Source organism: Chroicocephalus ridibundus, chromosome 13, assembly GCF_963924245.1.
Source record: "Chroicocephalus ridibundus chromosome 13, bChrRid1.1, whole genome shotgun sequence".
Taxonomy (NCBI): domain Eukaryota; kingdom Metazoa; phylum Chordata; class Aves; order Charadriiformes; family Laridae; genus Chroicocephalus; species Chroicocephalus ridibundus.
Genome location: NC_086296.1, coordinates 2,406,090 through 2,429,684, shown reverse-complemented (window position 1 = coordinate 2,429,684; position 23,595 = coordinate 2,406,090). Strand labels below are relative to the sequence as shown.

The following is a 23,595-nucleotide window of genomic DNA, read 5'->3' as shown; positions in this document are numbered from 1 at the left end:
CAGCAGCTGCGCGGCGCTTGGCCAGGGGCCGAGGGGCACGGGCGGCCGGCGGCCAGCGCGCAGAGCTGCTGTGAGCTGCCCCGCAAAGACCCTCCCCAAGCAAGCATGGCCAGCTCGCTCCGAAAACAAAATGCCTTCCTGGGGAAAAAAAGAAAAAAAAAGAAGGAAAAAAAAAAAAAAAGAAAGAGACAGCTTCAACCAAGAAATAGCCACAGGCAGGTTTTGTTTTTAAAGCATTTTTATTTTGTTCGTTTTGAATTGAATTTTTATGTGATTTGTTTCACTGAAAATGGACACATTTTGAAATACCATGTGTTCCCTCCTCTCTGCCCAGGGGGAGGCTGGCTGCTGACCCGGAGCAGGGAGCTGGAGGGCTGCGCCGGCTGGGGGGGATGTGCCACAAGCTCTTCATTTTCCATAGTGGCGTTGTACCTTTCCCAAAGTGAAGACAGTCCTCAGAAAGGGGGAAACCTCAAGCGAAATACCCACCCCTCTCCTGTACCTGGTATCGATTTTATTGTACCCGGCAAAGAAGAGCAACAACAGCTGGGGGAGGCAGAGGAAGAAATACAAGATTTCCTTCCACCTTTTTTTTTTTTTTTTTTTTCCCAAAAAAAACCTTAAGTGTAATGTCATGCCCACATCCAACGCCACCCATCACCCCCCGTGGGGGTCTTAGGGTAGCACTCACTGCTCCACTGTCCCGTGGCTGGATGGCACCGAGGGGATTTGGCCCATCCAACACAAGCACGCGGTGCTCCACCATCTTGGCGGCCACCCCCTGCATGTGAAATGGTGGCGGGCACAGCTGCACCCATCAGTGGCTGCCACCGCGCGCAGATCTACTGATTACATCTCAGTTGTCATGCCACTCAGTGAGAAGCGAAGCTAAATTAGAGCAACTAATTGCACCTCTCTTTGAAACAATCAGGATGACAAATCAGTGGTAATCTCTTCAGTTCTAGAGGGAAGCTATTGCGGCTCGCTTACAAGGATTAATCAGCTTTTCATCAGTGTTATTATACCAACGCTGCCTCAGGAGGAGCCCTGAGGCCACACTGGCTGGGCTCACACCACGGGGACACCAAGGCTTGCAGCCGCTGGTGGAGAAGGCAAGCACTGCCAGGTTGCTCCCTACCAGCCCTTCTCCACACCAGCAAGCTGCCATCTCACAGGCTGTCGCATCCTTTGCTCAGCGCGGTGGAGGTTCTGGGACATCTGGATGCCACACTGCACTGGAGAGGAGGACCAGGGCTGGGCTGCAGGAGCTCACACAGCTCTGTGCTCAGCGCAAGTGGCCCAGTTGAGATGGCCAACCCGGAGGGGACACCAGGCCAAGGAACGGCAAGTGGAGTGTCACAAGAGGGGCACCAAGGCCACCCTGCTGCCGCTGGACCCACACTGACCAACTCTGTCAGCTCGGCCAAGGGCCTCGGAGGTGTGCACTGCCAGGACCTGGCTAGCAGAGGACTGGGATCAAGACAGCACCCTGGAGCCGGGGATGAGCTGGGCACAGCAGAGGGACAACGGGACGGCTGTGGCAAGAAGGAAATCAGCCCAGCCACAGGGTTTCTGTTACGGCAGGTGACCGCTTTGTTTCCCACAGCCATTGAAACTCTTTGTTAGATTTATGTGACCAAACGGGAAGCCTAGAGGCTCAAGTCTTGAGTGGACCCCTATCAGAATGACTCTCTAATACACAAAACCGTCTTATGTACTGCAGTGGCATGTTAGAGATCAGAGAGGGAGAAATAACTATACAGTATCTCACCCTTCTACATAACAAGTTGCAGGAGACATGCTGGTACACTCTCCCCAGGGCATGGTGAAGGTTTACTTCCATGTGTCCCAGGGCTAGCACCACCAGCAGCACTGCTCTGGGTCCATCATTTGGGGCGGCTCCAGGGAAATCCCACACACCCTGTTGAGCTGGAGCTGTCAGCAAGCAGCGCTGGTGCCTTTCAACTCTTCACCACCTTCAGTCAACGGAAAAGCACTCAGCAGCTTCCCTCCTTGGCTGATGCTCAACGTCCAGAGGACACAGGCTGCTAGGGATGGAGGATCTAGGCTGGGTTCTCCACTGCTCCACGGCATGACTGTGCCCAAACACGCCACTTTCTGCTCAACAAAAGTTAAAAGAGCAGCTCTACAATCTCCCATGGGAACTGATTCATTAACTCCTGCACCTCCGCTGCACTTTGTGGCAATCCCAGAGCACTTTGCATCCCATAGATGTTAAGGTGGCAGAGAGCTTTTACTGAAAATGCCCGAGACCTTGTGCTGCATCAAGTGGTGGTGCCCCTTGGCCAAGGCCCAGGAGGGAAGGACTCCTGAGGGAAGATAAGCAATTCACGCTACAACTCCGTGGACAAAACTAACGCACTTGCTTTTTGTGGACTCATTTTCTTGCTATAAGAGGCCTTCCTCTGGTTCACAAGGGTCCCTCTGCCTAGCCAAGCAGGAACTAGACACGTGAACATGGGATGCCTGAGGAGAAGAGGGGAAGGCCACGGTGCTGGTGCGAAAGCCCCTGGAGACAAATTCTTCCTCTTTCATCCACTCAGATCAACAGCCCTTGGAGCCCTGGCCGAGAGGGCTGAACCCTGCACATGGCTCTGCTGTGCCCTGGAAAAACTCCGCAGAGGGCACGTGGCATTTCAGTCCCCTGTTTCAGTTTACACAAGCACAGGTCACTCTGTTCCCTCCCCAGCACAGCCCCGCTCGCTCTGGCGAAGGGGTTGATGCAGGGCTGGGGAGAAGCCTCTGCCTGGCCCTTCTCGGGGAGTTGCACAGGGATGGATTTGCAGCACCTTCCTGCTGGACCTTGCCCGAGCAGGTATCTGTCTCTCAGACCCCAGCCCACTACTACCCTGGAAGCTGAGCAGGAGGGGGATGGAGCCCAGGGAGACCTTTGCTGCTGCTGTCCCAGCTGCACCCCCTCTGTGGCTGAGGAGAGGGTCCTTCCTGCAGGAAGGACTGGTGAGCATCTCCAGACGGAGCAGAGTCCTACGCTTCACACCCTCACTCCAGAAAACACCTTTGGGAGGTAGTCTGTGAAACCAGCTAGCTGGTGGCGCTCAAGCTAAATGCCCTCCCAAAGTGGTACCAACCCCAGCATACTCCCACAAACCTATATACACCCCACCTCGCTCTCTCCACCAGCGTCACCATGGTGCACCTGCCTGTGGGCAAAGGCTGTTTGAAACTCGTGTCCGTCCTGCCTCCCGCTGGGAGCCTACCACATCTACCGGGCATGGGGCACGGTGCTCACTTAGGTGCAGGTCAGCGCCGCTGCCAGGGAGCCCGCCCAGTGCAGCAGCTCCGAGTGGGAAGATGCCCAGCCATGCAGTGGAAGGTGGTCCTTGGAGTCCAGGAGACAGTCGGTAACAAGGCCAGCATGGTGCTGCATGGAGGCACTGTCCGAGCGGGCATCCGTGTGGCTCAGGGACGAATCACCACCTGCAAGGGATGGAGAGCAGACGGGATTAGCAAAACCCGGCCATGGTTAGAGAAGCCCAGCTCCCAGCAGCTCCATCTGGCTTCAGACCCCGTCCCTGCTTGGTCAGGAAAGGTCGACGTTACATGGTCCTGGATGGGGGCCAGCTGTAGCATCTTCTGTGGGAAAAATATCAGACTGCCGCCATTGCCAGGGGCCCGTGCTGGGATCCCAAGGTGTGCGTGCCAACGCACCAGCGCCCACAGCAGTGTAGTGCAGCTCTCCTGTCGCAGTCTTGTGCACAACAGCTCTGTGCCAGCTCTGCTACGCTACAGCACTTGGATTGCACCATAAAAATGCAACGATACACTTGAGTTACATAAAGATCTAACTCTTGGAAGAGAAAGGGCTCTTGACGTTTCCCCATGGCAGGCTTTTCAGGGTACATTACGAATGCTAAAACCATGGATGGAAAGTGCACGGGAAGGCGAACAAGCCAGGCGTCAGGGCCCCCCAGAACAGTGAAACCAGAACTGCTGGGAAACCGACAGGGAAATGGAAATCTGCAGTACACACGTGCAACAAAAAGAACTCTCAAACATGTTTATATACTGTAAATGTACACTATATAGCATACATAATTATAATTTCACTTTCCCACTGACACGTGTGTGGGCACACACCAAGTATAACATGTACATAAAATGCTACAGAGAGATATATTTAAGTCATCTTCATGTGCACATACAGAAACCATCCAGGCAACAAATTTCTCCCAGTGAATTCAAAGCGCTGAACCAGGAGCTATCCTTAAAAACAGCAGAGCCCTCTTTAACTCATTGTCGCTCACACGAGGACAAGTACATCCAAATCCTTATTTTTTTTTTCCCTCTGAATACCAAATTCTCTCCTACCCGAGTTATTAGCGTTTGCCTTTCTGCTGCTGGGGCCTTGATGCACACAGTTTACTCTGTGGCACATGAACCTGCCCACAAAAGACAGCGTGACAAAGAAGCCAGGTTACAAAGCTGTATCTGCTCTGCTCCAGATGGATTCTCTGCAGATCCCCGCTCGCAGCTTCACTCAGGCCAAGTCAATTAGAAACGTCTGAAAGTCAAAGCGTCGTTCCCGCATGTGATCTCTGGAAGTTTCCCAGCGTATTCTGTAATCAGGGCGCGCAAACACAACCCTTCCCTCGTGCACGGCAGTTGTTGCCCATAACAAAGACGTTTCGGATCAAAGGAAAGGGTTAACCCCCATGCAGTCATCGCATTGAGTCTTGGAGGTCTGAGTGCTGCCAACTCCTGAAAAATGGCCACCAGGCAAGCTGCTGAGAATAATCAGAATAAGATTGGAAGGTGTCCACATCAATCAATCACTTGTTGACAGATGACTGGAAGCCCCCACTGTGACCGTGGACAGCTGACCAACCCTCGGCTTAAGCTGAAGTCTAACATTAGCCTGTTTGTTTCGTGTGGGTGGCTTCTGCGTTATGACCTTAATAGTCAATCAATCTTGCAATGAGTAGTCTGTCTGGCAGAAACATTAATTATCCATACTATTCACGCATTGAAAAGCTTTATCTTCAAAAACTCAGCATCACTTAGGGAGGAATAACAGAACCCCGAGCAAGAAAATAAGCCCAGCCCCAGGTTCCTAAGGGGGGTAACGGGATGGCAGGGACGAGCTCCTGGGGCCGCTGCGGCCCCGACGGCAGCCCAGGATCGGGGGCACTCGGGGCAGGGCTTGGCTTTGCTTTTAATCCTGGTACCTATTCAGGCAGCGTAGAGGCTGCTGCTCTTGCACCAGCAACTGCTGGAATCGGTGCCAAGAGGAAGACGAGGAGGAGAGATATAAAAGGACAACAAACACACATCAATTAAACCTTGCAAGCTGTTAGTCACACTAGTTAATAAGTTCTTTCTATCTGTAAAGTGCTCTTAGTGACAAATCCTTTAACTGGCACTCAGAGCGTTATTATGGCTTTCAAGATGCCTCTGTCTTTCATGTGCAGCTTCTTGTACACATGTGAGTGCTCCCCGTTGCGCAGTCTGTTTACACTAGTTGTGAGAAGACATCATCAAAGCAAACTGAAAGCAACACTAAATGCTTGAGAAAAACAGAATTGATTCACTGCTGCCTGCTCTGAAATGGCCTTTCCGTTTGTTCAGAGGCAGCGGTCGCAGCAGACCGCAGCGGGGAGGGGACGGGGAGCCAGGCTGGCACAGCCAGTGTTTGGCCTCTCCGGGTCATTGCCACTGAAAGCACCCGGCTCCCCCGGCACCGGGCAGAGACTGCAGCCCCTTCCCGCCGGCTGCGACACAGCGGTCACGTCTCCAGCAACAAGGAGCAGAGAGACACCGATCTCCTTCTGCAGCCAGGGGTCCAGAGTGTCTGCGTACTGCATCCGGGCGGTGGGAGCAGGAGCGATGCCCTGGGCCATCTCCCCAGGGAGCACTCCAGGGGTGCTGGGCACGACAGAATCCCACCTTCCTGCTGCCACCCTCTTCCACAGTGGCTCTCATTCCTGTTCATCGGCCTCCTGTCCTCCCCCATCATCGTGCACAGATGCATTCATCCTGGCCACCTCTGTGCCACAAAGGGACACGGAAGATGGTGCGGGCTTTGTTTCAAAGAGCTAAAACCAGACAGAGCTTCGAGCAGGGTGAAGGAAGGAGGAGGAAGAGGAGAAGCACCATGCTTTGGAGGGATGCTCCTGCCTCACTAATCACCCTGCAGCGGCCGGAGCAGCCGGACAGCCCTGTGCTCCAGCACAACTTCGGGGCAAAGGTCTCGGGAGCAGCACAGGATAGAGTCACCGAGCCAGCAGAGGACAGCACGCCTGCACAAGGCTGCGGTAAAGGCTCTGCAAGGATGTCCCTCTCCCAAACTTCAAACCCCTCCCACTTCGGAGAGGACCCGTCTCTGCTGCCTCCCTGGCACAGGGTTGGTCTGGGCACAACACCGTGCTGTAACCTCCTGTAACCCAGCAGGAGTCCAAGCACTACAAAAACAACACCAAAGGCTAAAGATCTACCCGTTTGCCCAGATAGAGGGATATGGAGACCCTACTGCATGCATGCTCTTGCACTCAACAGCAAAGATGGCCCAGGTTCCACACCTTGGACTGGGTGCATTGTACACGGTGAACATCAGCCCCCCAGGGCAGGATGCAGAAGCCCCTTCAATACCATCTGGTCCTTGTTCAGGAGAGAAGCAACAAGGAGCTGGGGCCACCAACACCCTACGTAGCACAAAACCCAACCAACGTCCTGGAGAGCAATATGGGTTGTGCAACACCGGGTAGCTGCACTGGCACGGGGGAGGCTGGAGATCCAACCCCGACTGCCGTGCCCGGCGCCAGCGGACGCACAGGCAGAGCACAGGTCCATGGGACGCCCTTACGGAAACCATCTTCTCTTTAGTCAAAGTCAAAGCAATTAGGCCCCTGTAATGTTAGATTAAAAAAGAGACAGCTAATCGGAGACCGTCCATAATCTTTCACACCCGGGCTGCCAAAGCAGGCCACAATTCAGCAGGCCTTGTCTGGACTGATTATATTTCCTGAAAAATGAACAGTAACTCTTGTGTAGAAGCAAGTTATGTTTCTGCAAACTCTCTTCCACCCAAATTAAAGTATTAATCACCTTAATAAACATTAACGTGGAATGGTCATTCATTAAATTCAGGAAAATACACGCCCTCAAAGCAATCATTTCACAATTTCAGTACCCAGCGCACTCACAGCTCGACACTTGTCCCCTAGCCGGTGGGTGCCCGATGCCCACCCCACACCCCTATGCCAAGAGCGACATGGCCAAGCCTGGGCAGGGACCCAGCAGCACTGCCTTCGCCACCATCATGTCAGTGCCATGGCATAACCTTCTAGGTATGCAAAGAGCACCATATGATCTGCCGGTATGGTCAAGGAAGCAAAAAAGCCGCGGCTACAAAAGTAACAGCCCAGCCCATGTGCGGCGGTGGAGATACCGGCCAGCTGCTCACTGGCTCTGCCGTGCCCCCGCTGCAGCCACCTCTTGTCCCAGACACCATGTGCAAAGAGGGGCCTAGAAAGTCAGTGTCCACCCCCGCCTTCAGACAGCACAGCTCGTGGTGTACAGCAAGGAGGCAAGAGAAAAGGATTAGATTGGATATCAGGAAAACTTTTGACACTGAAAGGGTTATCGAGCATTGGAACAGGCTGCCCAGGGAAGTGGCTGAGGCACCATCCCTGGAGGGATTTAAAAGACAGGTATGCACAGTGCTTAGGGACATGGGTTAGTGATGGGTTTTGGCAGAGTTAGGTTGATGGTTGGTTTGGACTCGATGATCTGAAAGGCCCTTCCAACCTGGGTGATTCTATGATTTTTAGTGCCGTAAGGCCCCCGCACCTCCAAAAGCCAGGGTTGCCAATGAGTCTCCACCAAACGCCCTCCACAGCTGTGTCACTGCTTTGCCATATCACCAACTACCCACTGACTTGGGGCAAACCCCCTGCATGCCCTGTGGTGCAAGGCACGCGCGCGCGGCACCCATCTCTGCTCCATATCGAGCAGCTGCTCCCAGAGCAGAGTCCCCACCAACATGAACGTGCAGCAAGAGCGGGGCTTGCTCCAGAAACCTCTGCCCGAGGACGAGCGATCTGCAGCACGGACCCGGGGCAGGACTCTGCCACGGCAACAAATGGAGCCCAGAGTCTCCCAAAGCATGGAGTGCTGCCAGAGGCTGGACTCTCATCTCACCTCCGTTTGCTGAGCCGCACGACTCAGTGCCTTGCTCGACATGGCATCTACCTGCGCGGCTCCTGCGGTAGCGTGCCCCGGGATGGAGCGGGGCGGCAGCAGCGGCGTTTGGGAGGCCTCCGGGCTATCAGTTGCACAGGATAGCGTTAGATCCCCTGCCCCAGAAGGACCTCGGTGCAACCTGGCCTCCTCCGGCTGGCTCAGGGCTTCACGGCCGGTGTCAAGTGGCAACTTTCTGGATTCTGACCTTGTCGGAATTTGCTCCTGGGGGGGATACGCCAGTCCATAAAGTTCCCATTAGCGTAAAAGCAGATGTAAGCACTTTGTTGGCAGAGTTCAGCAGCAGGGAAGCCTGCAGTTGATCAGTTCTGCCTCGCTGGTCACTGCAGTCAACAGGAATTACTACAGAGGATTTCTGTGCCCCCTCTCCCGAAGCTCCCCCCTCTCCCGAAGCCCACCCCTCTCCAAAAAAGATTTAAAGAAACCAGCCAAGCTCAGGCACCGCTCCAATATAACGCAATAAATCGGCGCGATGCATGCCGAGGGGAGCAGGCCCCACCCAGGAAGAGCCAGCGGGAGAGCAGTGTGAATTTGTTTATTGTATGAGACACATCTAGCCATGGGGACTGGACGCCGCTCAACGCCAGCAGTGAGGGGCTCTGGGGCCTTCGTGCCGAGCGACTTGATGCGGGACCGAGGTGCGGGTGGGTGGCAGCTGGGACTGGCCTTTGCCAGTGTCCCCCCACCGGGACAGCAGACGCCTGGCACTCCCAGATCTTCCATAGACAGGGAGCATCACCTTCCCCTTCCCACGGGCATGGAGGATGCGAGGGGATGGCCAGCTCCCTGCCAGGATGCCGGCCACCCCGTGGGGTCTGTGGGGCACAGAGCACAGCGGGAGGGAGAGGAAAAGGCAGCAGCAGGGTATGGTAGAGATGGCGCGCTGCTGCTGTTGGCCGTCTGGGGCCACGGTGCTTCCCACCGGAGGCGGAGCAGGATTGCCGGTACCCCGCGGCGCCGGGGCTCGCCACGCTCCCTCCTCAGCCCTTCTCCATTACGCCGCACTGAGAACCGGCACCACTGACCTGGTTTCAGCGAGTTTGCCTTCATGATTAACACTCTGTGGGCCCCTGCTCACTCTGTTATTCTCACCAAATTAAAGAGCAGTCCCGGATCCTCGTTAGATTTGCTCACATTTGAGCAGTGTCATGTGGTCAGTAGCCCATGGCAATACACTAAATTAAAGGCCTAATGCAGAATCCACCTACAAGCCTGACAACTAATGAATCGAGGGCTTCAGGCCCCAGAGGACCCGCGCGGGGATGAAGCCACTTCACACCGAGCCAGAGCAGAAGTACAGTCCCTGGGCTGTCATTCAGAAATAAAGAGTTGTTTAATTTTATTCACCGCAGGACACAGAAACAACAGCATCTCTGTAACTAACAGCTGGTTTGCCGGAGAGCCAGGCAGCGACGACCCCTCTTGGCACCGATCCCCGGAGCACGGCAGCTCCCGCCCGCGCACCGGAGGTGCCGACAAATAAACCCCTGCGTGGTTTCAATGAACCATGTTTGAGTCCCCGGCATGGAAAAGCAGATTCTCTCGCCTACGGTCAAAATTAATACCTCTGCCCATCCCTCCAAACCAACACGGCCTGCTCCAGAGCACACAACTGGGCTCCGCACAGTCCTTGCTCCATGACGGCACCCGCTGCTCCCCAAACGAAGGGTGCAAGGGAGCACAACTGCCCACAGCGCAGCACCCAGCCCTCGTCACTGCCCACCAGCATCAGTCCACACCGATCTGGGCTACGTGTGAGAAAAGCAGACCGCTGCTCCCACTTCAGGCTTTTAGACCCCTCTCCCCATCCTCCGGCAGCGGGCGGGCAGGCACTGGATGTAAACAGTGGGGCCAATGCAGCGGCCATCAATTTTGCTCTGAAGCATTTCAGGTTGGAGCTGGAGTCTGGAAAGGTTCAGCCTGTTGCATCAGACAGCTCAGCCCTGCAAAGGTCAGGGCTGTTTTGGTAAGGAAATGTTTGCCGAGACCTCCCCCTCCCCCAGATCCCTGCTCCCGCCTTCACACCCAGGCTCTGCTCCAGGCCCACAGCAATGGAGAACCTACAGCGGGACGTTGCCCTTGGCAGGAACACCCGCGTGTCCCAAAGTCACCAACGCCGCAGCAGCAGCGCAGCATTCCCAAGGCACGGTGCGCAGAGCGGATCGTGACATTAGGGTTCGCAGTATTTTTTCAGTCTCTCTCACACCAAAGAGAGCAAGTTGTCCCTCTCCCAGTGAGCAGCCAAGCAAGCCCAGCGCAAAACCAGTGGTGAAGGACAAACTCCTGTTCCGAGCTGACCCTCAGCCACAGCTCCTGTGCTGGACCCGCTCCTCTGGATGGGGGACACCATGAGCAGTCACTGCGGGAAGCGGCTGCTTCCTAATTGCAGAGCAGTCTCTGATGGCCAAAGACACAGACATGGTTTTACAACAGCTCTTACTGAAGGTTCCTCACTGAAAAATGCAGCTATTTATATGACATTTATAAATGCGTGCACACAATGGACTCAGGAAAGCTTTGTGCCCGAATATTGTCAACACTCTGACAACATTTTTATTACACTAGCAAATAATTTGTTTTGTTGCTGCTTAATTGGGAATCGATACAGTGCCTATGTTTAATTACATTCCTTATTTCAGAATGGTTGGGATCAGTCAGCCTTTTTTTTCTCTCCCTACAGAGATTAGGGACTTCGTATTTCAGATTCAGAGAGCACAGAGACTGCCTATAGGAGAGAACAGCCGCCTTAACGAAACGGACGTCGTTAGCAGGATCATTATTAACTATAAACAACCCACATGAAGAAAGGTCAGAGGCACACTTACTCTTTCCTATCTGCAAACAACCAATTATTCAGCTCATCAAACAAAATAATGCACAAGTATTTACATACGCGTGGTGTTTGTGCACGCACGTGTGTGTGATCAGGTGCATCTGGCGTCGCCCGAGGAAGCCCTGTGTTGGGATATGACCTGGGCAGCGTAACCCAGCGCGGGAGTGGCAGGCGAGCCCCCTCCTCGGTGGCAGAGCCCCTGTCACCCAGGGGAGACGGCGTGCGCCCCGCGGGGCGGCTGGGCCAGGCACCGTGCCGGGGTGGTGCTCGCTGGCAGGCAGCAGCACCGCCGCTCTGCTGGGGCATGGACGCGCGTTGGAGCAGCATGCGGATGGCGGGGATATAAATAACAATATCCTGCGCTGTCTCAGAGACAGCTGTGTGGTAACTCTTGCAATTACTTGCTTGTAAATGGCAACCTTTACATGTGCTTGACTCGTGACATCTTTACGTGCTCCATCTCCGGAGAGCTCCCGGTGCGGCTCGGCGGAGCTGCCTCCCACCACAGTGCCGCTGCTCCTGCTGCCCTACCACGGCCACCCCGGCCAGGGCGCGCAGCACTTGGGGGGTCCCACCTCCCTGCTCTGCAGTGGGGCCATGGCTCGGCGCCCACCCCTCTTCCCCCTTCTCCAGCCAGAAGCCCAGGCCGGCCCCGGGACCGGTGATCTCTGGCCAGATGCGTGCTGCCCACTGCCACCATCCACTGTGTGTTTGAGGTGGGTGGGTGTACTCACGGACATAAACCTCCCTCCTCAACTCCAAAGCACAGGCAGACCTGTGGCCCAAGGAGAAAGCAACGTATTCCCTGTCTGAAATGCCTCAGCGCATCCTTACAAAGAAGTGGCCATCTGCAAACCCGCCCCAGCAAGCACCGCGCTGCAGACGCAGGACACACATCTACAGCCTGTGGGGGACAGAAGAATGCTCCCCAGTGACCCTCCAAAATACCATAACTGGGGAGAGCTCTGCAGACGCGTGGGTCGGTCACACAGAGGGGCTGCGCAGTGCTGGGAGCAGCCAGCAGGAGCTGGGAAGGGAGAAGGCTGGAAAACCTGGCGATGGGCTGTATCATGGCCACCCCTCCCAGCCAGGCACGGGTGAAAGCCTCCCTTCTTCTCTCTGCTGCTGGCAATTAATTCATCCCCCGTACGTGAGGACGGCGGGGCAAGGAGGAGCACTTAAGGCTGAGACATGTTTATTTGATGCTGGTACACAGCCCGCCCGCCCCGCGTTTCTCCAGCTGGACAAAGCATGCCCACTTCTCTAAAGCAATTTTTTCATCCCTGATGTGAGCGCTGCATTTTAGCATTAATTTTTTTTCCTAGACAGACTTCAATCTCATTAATTTTAAGACACTCTAAGCTCTCTTTAGCGGTCTCTAACATAATTCTCCTAACTTAAGAAACACTAGATAGAAGTAGCCAATCCCATTCATAATTGTATATATGGCCAGCAATTCAAATTCACTTCCCCTGATTTAATGTCCTATTTGTATTCTATCAATAAATGAAGTTCTCAGGACCATACTTAAATGGAAGCAGCACTATGCTCTGATAGCCAAAGCCAGCAAAAAAAAAAAAATATCATCACTAAACCAAAACGTCTTGTAGTATATGATTCCTTGACTTATTGTTCTCTCCTCTTCACTGCACTTGAATATTAAATGTTGTATTAATAGCTCACTCTTAATTATCCATGAGTAATGTACTACAACCAGAAAATTAATGGAGGGAAGCACCACAAAAATGGAAAAAAAATTCTCACTATCCCCGATACATTGTCAAACAGCTTGTGAGAGGAAGGGAGACACACACGCTGCCTTGAACACAGCCAGACAAAAGACCAGCGCTGGGAAGGGGTCCATCGCTGAACCCCTGTGATTGCAATTCCTCACCCCTCTGGACGTGGCTCATCATGGGTAGGAGATTATGAGCAGGGGTACGATAACGATTGTATAAATCCGGGGGTGGCCTAGAGAGGGGGCGGAAGGAGAGCTGCTGCCTCTGTCCTGAAGCCCCGGATGGAAGAGATGATGAGTGAGACCAAAGTGACAAATTCAAGACCGTTAAGGAAGGTTTTTCCATAAACACATAATTCAGCTCTGGACTTCACTGCTGCAGGAAGGTGTTGAGATCTGAACATGAAAAGACTGACAAAGGACTGGGTGGTTTTATGGGTAATGGGGATTCTTAGAATTAAACATTACAGCTGACAAGTGTGGGAGGAGACGCTACATCCCTCATCTCATCACCACGGTTCAACGTGCTCTCCCAAAGCACACCCAAGAGGGAGGACTCCTCATCTCCACGGGGACGTCTTCCTCTCCCTGGGGCCAAGGGCCCAGCTCAGACCCCGAGCTCCGTGGGGGGCAGGACAGACCCACGGCACTCATCGGTTCCCAGGTTTTGTGGGGGTTCGCATCCCACAGACACAGGCCCATGGACTGGATAGGCCAGATGTGTTTTGACCTGGTGACGCAGCTCAGCGCTCACCCACCTAAATTCCAGCCTGGGTGCCTGGCTGCTATCAGCCTCCTGTCAACTCACCACATTTGGAAACTGAGCCTGTGAGGCGTCGCCACTGACTTACGCATACGGCACAGACCGTATATATCCCCAATCCAAGACCTGCTTGGAGTGTCTTTGTCTCCATAGGTCAAAACACGGCTGTCGCATCAGCTGCGTGCCATGCAGGAGACAACACACCTATTCCTGTCCCACCACCAGCACAATCTCCATTCACTGGAGCATCTCGGGTCTGTGGAAGCAGAACCGAGTGTTCTAAATCACACTCTTGGCAATACCGCTGGCAGCGCCGGACACTGCCAGGACAGACAGAGAGCCACCAGACGGACAGACCGACCCACAAGCAGGAAGCCCACTTTATAAGTCAAACCAAGAGCCTGCTTTCTGAGCAGCAGCCTCCAGCTGGGCTGGGATGCAGCCTCAGGAGAGCAGATGACAATCAGCACTGAAGAGGAAACGGGCAATAACATTCCTTTAAGCCCATGGCTAGAAATATTGCTGTCGAGAGGGAAACGCTGCAGAAGTTGTTTGTACCCTAATGCGAAGCACCAGAATCAAAGCGCTAGTACCCTGATCAGCTCTGAACTTTGTAAAGCTAATTTGTTGAACTGTTCAGCCCAGGAAAGGGAATGAGTTACTTTGTCTCTTACTCACTGCAGGCATTAAAAAATTAACAGGTCATTACTAAGTTTTCTTTGCATTTTCTGCCTATTACAGTGTTATTTAATGACTCGGGGCTCTGCTCGGAGCTCAGCACTGTTGGTGCAAGGACCCTGCTGCCGACCAGCCCTGGCAGGGAGCAGGCAGCCCCAGGGAACCCCCCATCTGCTGCAGACCCTTTTGCTCTGAAACTGCCCGCGCTTGAGAGCCCGGTGCAGCACACACCACTCCAGGCTCCGTCCCCAGCGTACTGTGCATGGGACAACCCAGCGCAGGCACTCCGGAACGTGCCACCCTGCATCCCGGCAGAGGGACGGCAGCAGACCGACCACCATGGCAGCACATTTCGCTTCAGCTGATGGGCACGTCGAGTTTTCTCCTGCCCGGAGCGCTGGCGCGGTAAGCCATGCAATGGGGCCAGGCATCAACTCCTGGTGCAATGTGTGGGGAGGGCAGCGGAGCACAGAGGGGCAACCTGCCTCCACAGGGTCACCTCATGGCTTGGGAGACTTGCTCCTCCATGGTAGCCTCTGCAGACCATCGCCTGATGCCAGCGGTCCTCTGAGGACAGCACAGACTGAACGACTGTCATCGTGCACCCTGACACGGACCGTGCCACCCAGAGGGCTACGCTGTCGGATGTCCCCGGAAAGTGAAGCCATGACACAGCACCTCTGCCACCGAGCTGGGACGTCAGGGACACCACCAGCACGGCTTCTGCGAGGCAGCCTGGGGCTGTGGCAGGCAGGGCCACCGCAGCATCCACCTCCGTGGGCACAGTCCCGGGCTGCTCCAGAAGAGCAAAACGGTGAAGTGTCTAATTAAATATGTGCCTCCCATTGCCGGAGCCCTGCAGCAGCCATGAATTATGCAGTGGCTCACTTACATGTCAGCAGGATCACAATATTGATGAGTTATCCCGTGTGTAATCTGATAAAAACCAAGATAAACTCAGCAAAAATTGAGTGTAATATGATCCTTCCCTTTCAATAAACAATTTCCAGCCTGGCGTTGGGAGCGTCTCCGTGCTCCCCTCTCTCCCCGGGCTCTCTCCTCACCTCGGGCAGCCCAACCCAGCAGCTCCTCAATATGGCCTGACACCGGCACGGATAAGCAGCCAAGCTGGCGGCATTAACCTACAAGCTGCGAGACAGCACTGGGTGTCTGGGAAGCGCTACCTGGGGGATATTTCCGTGCCATATGGAATTAGAGGCTGGTGCTCTCCGCAGCGCCGGTGCATTCCACAAGGTCTGCGTTTTGGCATTTAGATTAATGCTGGAGACAGGGAGGAAGAAGTTGCCATGTCTCACGCTGACTCCCTCCTCTCCGTCTGAGCAAATGACGGATGGCAGAGTGCAACTCCCACTCGGAAATGCTTTCCAGCGCTCGCACAGACCCAGGTCCGACTCTGGCTCCCATGACAAGCCGACTGCTTTATAATCCTGGCCCAGATGCTTTGGGTACCCCGGGAATAGCCAGAGGCACAGGCTCCCACCCTCAGTCAAAATGCATCCCACAAGAAACACCATGAGGAGAGGGGAGATACTTGGTGTTTCCGGCCACGTCTGGTCACCAGGCCTGCAAGATGAGGACAGAGGACACTGCTCCTTGCCCCAGCACTTCCCCAGTGTGGCAGGGACTGGTGCTGCTCATCCCAAACTTGACAAGACCTTCAGAGGGACCCAGAGCCCCCAGGGGAAGGCAGCACCCATCCACACAGCTGCTCCCTACGGCAGGGAGAGCCAAGCCCACCCCTCTTCCGGACAGAGCCAGAGCTGATCAGTGAGCGAAGTGACTGTCCTCACTTTGGGGACACGCATCAGACTCTCCTCCACACAGTCCCGATCACAGTGCCTTCATACCATCAGCTGCAGGCACACAACGAAGCAACCCCTTCATTAACAAGAAACAACCAACTGATGAAGTACGGACACAGAAGTTACACCAGCTGCCAGGTGTGCCACCTTCAGGAGGTGGCGTGGGAATGGAGGTGGTGAAGCAGGAGCCAGCAGCAAAGGGGACTCTGGAGCCTGCCAAGCCCACCAGGAGCTGGGAGCCCTGCACCTGCTCAAACCCCACCAGCAACCCCAGTGCTGGGGGTACTTGCAGAAGAGGGGACCGTAAGTAGGCTCGTTTAACTTTCTCCTGAGGGACGTTCACTGCAGAGCACAAGAGCAAAGCTTCAAAAACGGACCTCCGCTATTTTTCTTTTAAAATAATAATTCAAACCATAACCTAGTGTTAAACAAAGAGAAAGACAGGAAAACAGAAAGACGGAGAAAGAGTCAAACTGGTGGGACAAGGGAAAGACAGGAGGAAGTGGACCTTCCCAAGAGAACCTAGGAACTGCAGAAGGAGAGCAGCAAACCTTAATGACTTTGATGAATGCAAAAGCCCCAGCATCTCAGCCAGCGCCCGGCCCCCAGCTCTGCCGCTCATCTCTCCAGACCTCTCTCCAGCACATGGGAGGATATCAGCAGGATAAGCCCCTGGCTGGAATAACCCCCGACAGCGGGGGGGGGGTGACAAGACCACATGCCCAGCCAACCACAGGTGGTCCCTGGGCTCTTCACAGCTAGAAGCTCCTCTGGTTTAGCCCCAGTCGTTGCAAGAGGGGTCTGGATCCAGACAGGTCCTCCTTGCCCTGAAGGCTACTCCCCCCTTGTGCCCAGGAGGCATCGGGCTGTCCCAGTGGCCATGGAGAACTGCGGCGAGCCGGGGGGCTCAGCACCCTCACAGGGGTCTTCAGGCCCACTGATACGGGGAGGGACAGGAACGGTGCTGCCTGGAGACGCTTCGTTTCACAGATGTGCCTGTCTCTGCGCGAGAGAAACTTTCACAGTTTTACTGCTTTTCAAATATTTTAATGCGAGCCATTTGGTGTCAGATTTTTTAAAAATGGATACCAGCGTGAGCTACATGCGCATTAGCAAATGTCTCTATATTAGTATAAATACAAGAAGCAGAAAAGCACAGTCTGACTCCTAATCCATATGGTTATTCCAAATAGATTGCATGGTCTTAAACTTTGGCTTATTAGACTGGATCTTACATATGGAAAGAATTAAAATGCTGGATTTACAGTGCAGGCTAATCAGAACATGTTTAACTTACGATGCCCCAGCAGACCCAGAAGGTCAGACTCTCCCAGACACCTGGCGCGGAATCTGATTCTGCTCACACCAGTGTAAACCTCGCAAATCCCCAGCGTTACGCGGGCTTTCCCGTGGCGTAAGCCGGGGCAGGATCCGACCTCCAGCACTCTAATACAAGCAAGCTGCAAAAAGGAAATACCTCATTTCCCACTGACTAGTCCATACAAGCTCCGAGACAATAGGGCCAAGTGTAGGCTGCCGGCAGCGCTCCCATATAGGAGGGCTGGCCAGCGTTTGGGCTGCTTTGCTGGGACTCTTGGTATCTGAAAAAGCCATCAGCCTGCCTGTTCCTTCACTTAGAATAAAAGGTCACTTCAGGGCTTTTAGGGTTTTCAGTTTGGTTTGTTGTTTTTTTGGGTTTTTTTCCCCAAACAAAAGAATTATCTTGATTTTTTTAAAATACTTTGCCCTGAGATCACACAAGCTGTTAAAAGCAAGGCATGATATCACTGTTAATGAAGCCAGAACGCATGGGAAGGTGGATATATGTTATTTACTTCTGCTAATTTATTTCTGGACAAGGCTAGACTCATCTCAGGTGCTTTAATACACACATTTCCACCACCACAGATATCAGCACACTGAACTCCCTCACCGAAGAGTCTCTCTTGCAGCAGCCTGAGCCTCACCCTCTTTGTTTTTGCGTGGATTTATTTCCCTGATGTTGTTTCCATGTGAGTCAGTTGCCTTTTTATTACTCCTCGAACTACAACTTTCTCCAAAGTTGTTGAATTTCTGGACTTGGAGCAGTGACAAAAGAATCCACTGATTCACCCACTTTCACACTGCTCTGTCTGCTCTTGCTGTCTGACATCTCCCTGCAGGGATCATTTCATATGTTGTCTCCAGTTTGCCTGTTTTTCCAGTGTTGGGTTTTTTTCCCTACGAAAAGCTAAATTGTTTGATTACGAGCACATTTTTATCTAAAAGGCTCGGGGAGAAGCACACTCCGCTTTAGCTGCAAACTGGCTCTCTTCCAGAAGCTACCTTTGCTTCATCTTTTACATGTAAGGAAATTGTTTATTACCAGCTTGAACAAACAGGCGCGCTGCTAAAACGCTTCAGCAAGGCTGTCCTAAAACCGGGCAGGCTTCGTGATGAGGTATTAACAACTGATGGGGAAAAAAAATAAATAAAAAAAAATCCATTTTAACAACCTGTCTGCACACACACATCACACAGGGGCTGAGAAAAAGCAGGGAAACTTTCAGTCCAACGGGTCACGGTTTTCAAATTCGGTACAAAAGCACGACGAAATTGGGCTTCAGAAGAGCCGCTCCGCTCGTATCAGCGGCGTGTCTGCCGCAGCGCTACAGAACTCGAGTTCTGAAGAGGAAAGAGAAATTAGAAAAGAGAAAGTTTTCACTAAGCACCTCTTACCCTGGCGCTCCGGAATCTGCACAAAGCTGCCAGGTCTGGGAGCATTCGGCTCTGCCACATGGGGTTATTTTCATCATCCTACTAAAAAAAATAAGACGTGATTGCTAGTCCCTGGCGTTGCTTTGCTAAAGGAAAAAATGCAGGCTGTGTTCAGAAGTATCACTGTGGAGATCTGCTTAAAACTGTGTGTTTCTTTTCCTTACTTTGACCAATTTGATGCAAACCTGACCTGCCAGACCATCTGAAAAGAAGAGGAGAATTTGTTGAGAAAAGCACTTTCAGTGATGTCACCCGAGTTCACAGTTCACCCGTCCCGATGGCACAGCTCCAGTCTCCGTGCATTCGGTGTCTAGTTTTAAATCGCCACACCTGACAGTTACAGAAAACACTTGGAAACTCCATGGGGCAAAGGGAAGCTCGGAGGCAGAGCCGCGGCTGGCAGAGCCGGGCTGACCATGACCTGCCTACGCTGCAGCCAGAAAACCGCACCAAAAACTGCACCAAAGCAGCTCCCACCCGAACGGCAGCAGGAACCACCCGGCTTCTCCCCGTAGGTCTCCAGGCTCAGGCGCAATCACCACGGAGAGCAGGAGCAGACCGTGCCTCAAGTTGCTGGAGATGCTTCATCTCAGAAGGGTGGCCAGTATGAACCAGTACGAATCCAGTGAAGGAGACGTGGACCAGCCCAGTCCCAAGGGTATGAGTCCTCCCGCACCCAAGCGCATCTCCAGCCCTCCCGGGTTCTCTGATCCGCCCCTCTGCTGACCCAGACAATAAATCCCAACCCCACCACCAGCCCCAGGGCTGGTCCCACAGAGTGCCACACTGAGCTCAGCTCCATGTGCCGGAGACAATGCCGTCCACACGAGTCTGGCTTCCTTGGCTCCATCCTGCACCCGACATCGTTAATCAACAGCGCTCCCTTTCCTGGAGGGTCACTGGAGGCTGCGCAGAGGCGGGAGGGGAGAGGGTTTTAACAGCATAGCAGACCCCTTAATGATTACGTCAAGTGGCGAGTCATTTATTAGTCTCCTTAACCGCCAGAAAACATCAGCTCTGAGACACTGGAGTGCAGCGTTTAGCATCTCATCTCTCCAGTGTCAGGACACGCACAGCATGCCCAAGGGCAGCTGCATTGCACGCCCAGCCCACCCCGTCCCCTCCCTGCTCCTCAGCCCCAGCACAGGCCGGGGGCTACGGCTTGGGCTGGCAGAAAGCCGCGTGCTGGGCTGAGCATCTGCCGAGCACTTGCAATGAGGAGCAGAAGACAGCACCTCTGTGGAGCTGCACGGGGATGGCTCAGGTGGAGCAGGGCATCCTCCTGGGCAAGTCCTGAGAGCACAAATGAAACCCAGAATGGTTCCCCACGTGGCCCATACTGCCAACTACGATGGAGAAGCGCCCTGCCTTTGCTGAAACCATCATCAGATTTCACTGTCAAAAGATGCAGCGAAACTTGGAAAGGCCACAGGTGAATGATGATGCTCGAGCCATCCACTTCGGTACTGAAAGCATCTCAGCAAAAATACACATTAGGGAACCACCCTGCCCTAACTATGGCCTAACAGGCTATTCCTCTCTCCAGCCTCTCATTACTGAGGGCCAGAAGAAGATGAGGAGCGTGTTCTCCTTTTGGTTTTTAAGGAAATTATTAAACTGGGATCAACTTATTTCATCTTTCCCACAAAAAAGTGCTCTGTCATCTCGTGCCCATTCACCTACTCAAAGACGAGATGACATCTCTGGCTAAAGGCCGACAGTTCTGCACCTCCTTGTCACTTTTAACAAGAAAATAATCCTGCAGAAACACTTGAAAAACAAATTGGTGTTGACACTCCTCATCTGCTAGGTACATTTTACGAAAGGAAAGAAATACTGCATTAGCGTTTGACCTCCTCACCTTTTTGACATTGGAAGAAAATAAAGAGAGAGAGAAAGAGACTCAGAAAAGCTGATGCTGGAGTAGCAAAATAATGAGAGGCGGCAGTGCTGCAAAGGCAGCAGCCCACCTGCGCTGCGGGGAGGCCAGGCAGGGCTGGAGCCAGCCCGCGCAGAGGGAAGCCGAGAGCGTGGAGGAGCCAGTGGGCACCTGGCAAGCCTTCACCAGTCTGCACCAGGGCACCGAGGGAGCTGCAAGGGGTGCGCAGGAGTTCCAGGGACCGGTGCAGACCCTCAGTCCCTACCTACCATCGGCAGGTCCTGGTTTGCACCCTGTAACTGGTGCTAGAGGCTGGACCCGACTCAGAAGAGCGCTGGAAGGAGAGAGTGAAAAATGACTGCCGGGAGGTACCCCTGCAGGAACAGCAGCTCTGGCGGCTCAGCAGCAAGCCTGGCACCCGCTCGGCTTGTTCAGAAAGAGCGGTTCATGACAAAATGAGCTTGTCCCACCAAGAGCTGCTTCTGCAGATGTGGGAACGAGGACTGGAGTCCCACCACTTAGAGAAGGATCACACAAGGCATCGTCAAAAAGCTTCTCAGTCCTGCAAAGCACTGGGGCTCTGCACATGGGCTGCAGTCCCTCCACGGGAGCGAGTCCACGTCCTCCCACCGTGTCTCGTCTTTCCCCCACAGGAGGCCTGCTCCTGCTCCATCCTCACACCCTCGCTGTGCAACACTGAGGGGCTACTTGCACCCGCAAGAGAAGGCTGCTCTGTCCTGCTCTAAACGCTGACGAACCACCCAGCACACTTCCAGCTTCTGATCTCTGCAGCCTGTGGGCAGGAACAAGGGGGCTTCCTCGGCTCCCAGCGCTGCCAGCTGCTGCCTTCGGTCTGGGCATGGTGGATTTCACCGAATAAGTCACGCTAACCCCATCTCTCCCCCGAGCGGAGGTTACCAAGAAGAAATAAAACTGAGCTTTGTCTTCTAAACAGCCAGACACTTTCTCCATGAACGTGCTACCGGCACAAGCAGGCTTGCCCGTCGGACACAACCCTCGGATGACTTTCCACGAACGCGGGCACCAGATGGTCTCACTGCTTCCCCAGTATGGCTGGGGACAGTTCTGCTGCTGCCTCCACAGGCACAAGTCCTTGCCTGTAGGAGGTGGGGGCACTCCGAGGAACTCGCAGAAATATTTTCCCACCGGTAGCTGTCGGCCTGAGCTAATGCAACATGACACATATCTCGCTATGAACAATGCGCTGACATTCAGAGCCTGCTCGCCATGTTCCAGACCGCGCCATTGTCACCACAGTGTGATCGCAGGCAGGGGGATACATTTCCCCTCTGAGCTCGTTTCAAGCACCCCTTTGAGGTGCCGGTGCCGTGGAAGACCTGGCATTCCCTCCGCGAGACAGCTTCGTAACAGGTAGCACGGTGCCTCTGGTAATGTCAGCGAGAAACGAGGGCAGGGAGCAAGGCAGCGCTGCCTGAACAAGGAGGCTCCTGCAAAGCCGCTCTCATTAGCGTCCCCACACACCGGCGGCTTCACAGCCTTTAAGGACAGCCCCAGCCCATACCACATCTACCATTGTTCCTTTAAAAAGTGCTGCTAAACATGGAAGCAGGAATCAGCTGCTTGTGCCGACCATCCCCAGCTTAAAGACCTTCCGCCAACAACAAACAGCTCTGGTAGCTATCACTGCAACGTCTCCGGGAAGGCGGATGGGAAGTCCCCGGGATGGATCCCCTGCAGGCTGCAGGTGGGGAAAGGCAGGCAGCGCGACGGAGAGCACGGCTCGGGTGCTGAAACCCTGCCACCGCCCGTGCCCTGCTTACACAACAGCATTATACAACACGGCACTTCAGCAGATTGCGTAAGGACGGGACGGACACACCTCGAAACCCCGGCGCCGGCAGCATGCTGGGACGGCAAACCCACCGCTGGTGGCCCGAAGGTGCGTTACCCACCGCGCTGCCTCCCCACTGACCCTCTCAGGCGGCTCCTGGGGCCGGGGGGGTCAGCCCAGCATGCCGGAATGCCAGCAGGCAAGAGAAGGAGCTCATCCACCGCGTGCCGGGAAGAGGCTGATTTAACGCCAAATCACAGGACCAGAGGAGCTACTGCTTGTTGGACAAAGAAAACGTTTAACTTCTAGAGAATTTAAAGTAATTTTTGTCAGAGACTGTCTGGAGGGACACGCAACGGCTTGATGCAATCTGCAAATTTCGGCTCGGTGACAAAGGCAGCGTCGTGGTCGCCATCAGTTCATAACTTCTACTCTGAGCTGCTGCGAGAAGGAAAAGCAGTGCAAGGTGCTGCCACGCAGCAGGTGTGAAGGTCTGGTCTCCTCTTCTACAAAATCCACCCAGTACATCTGTTGTGGTTTCAGTTGGGATAGAGTTAACTTTTTTACTAGCAGCTGGTATAGTGCTATGTTTTGGATTTGGGATGAGAAATACTTCTGATTGATAGCACACTGGTGGTTTTAGTTGTTGCTGGGCAGTCAAGGCCTTTTCTGCTCCACATATCGCCCCGCCAGCGAGTAGGCTGGGAGGGCACAAGAAGTTGGGAGGGGATACAGTGAGGACAGCTGATCCCGACTGACCAACGGGATATTCCATGCCACATGGCACCATGCTCAAGTATAGAAAGCTGGGGGAAGAAGGAGGGAGGCAAGGATGTTCAGGGTGATGGCGTTAGTCTTCCCAAGTAACCATCACTTGCAGTGGAGCCCTGCTTTCCTGGAGGTGGCTGAACACCCGCCTTCCGATGGGAAGCAGCGAAAGAATTCCTTGTTTTGCTTTGCTTGCGTGTGCAGCTTTTGCTTTATTTATGAAACTGCCTTTATCCCAATCCACAAGTTTTCTCACTTTTACTTTTCCAATTCTCTTCCCAGTCTGGGGGAGTGAGCAAGCGGCT

At 53.9% G+C, this 23,595-nt stretch overlaps 1 protein-coding gene across 2 annotated transcripts in view; it reads right to left on the bottom strand.

Moving 5' to 3' along the window:
• Positions 1-252: 252 nt before the first annotated feature.
• The window catches only part of MN1 (MN1 proto-oncogene, transcriptional regulator), a 111,227-nt gene continuing 87,884 nt past the window's right edge, over positions 253-23,595 (bottom strand). Inside the window, exon 2 of one of the 2 annotated variants that reach the window (XM_063350905.1) lies at positions 253-3,459. In XM_063350905.1, the coding sequence (XP_063206975.1) occupies positions 3,272-3,459 (188 nt within the window). In that variant the 3' untranslated portion in view covers positions 253-3,271. The remainder of the gene's footprint in view (positions 3,460-23,595) is intronic. The other variant, XM_063350907.1, reaches the window with a different exon arrangement.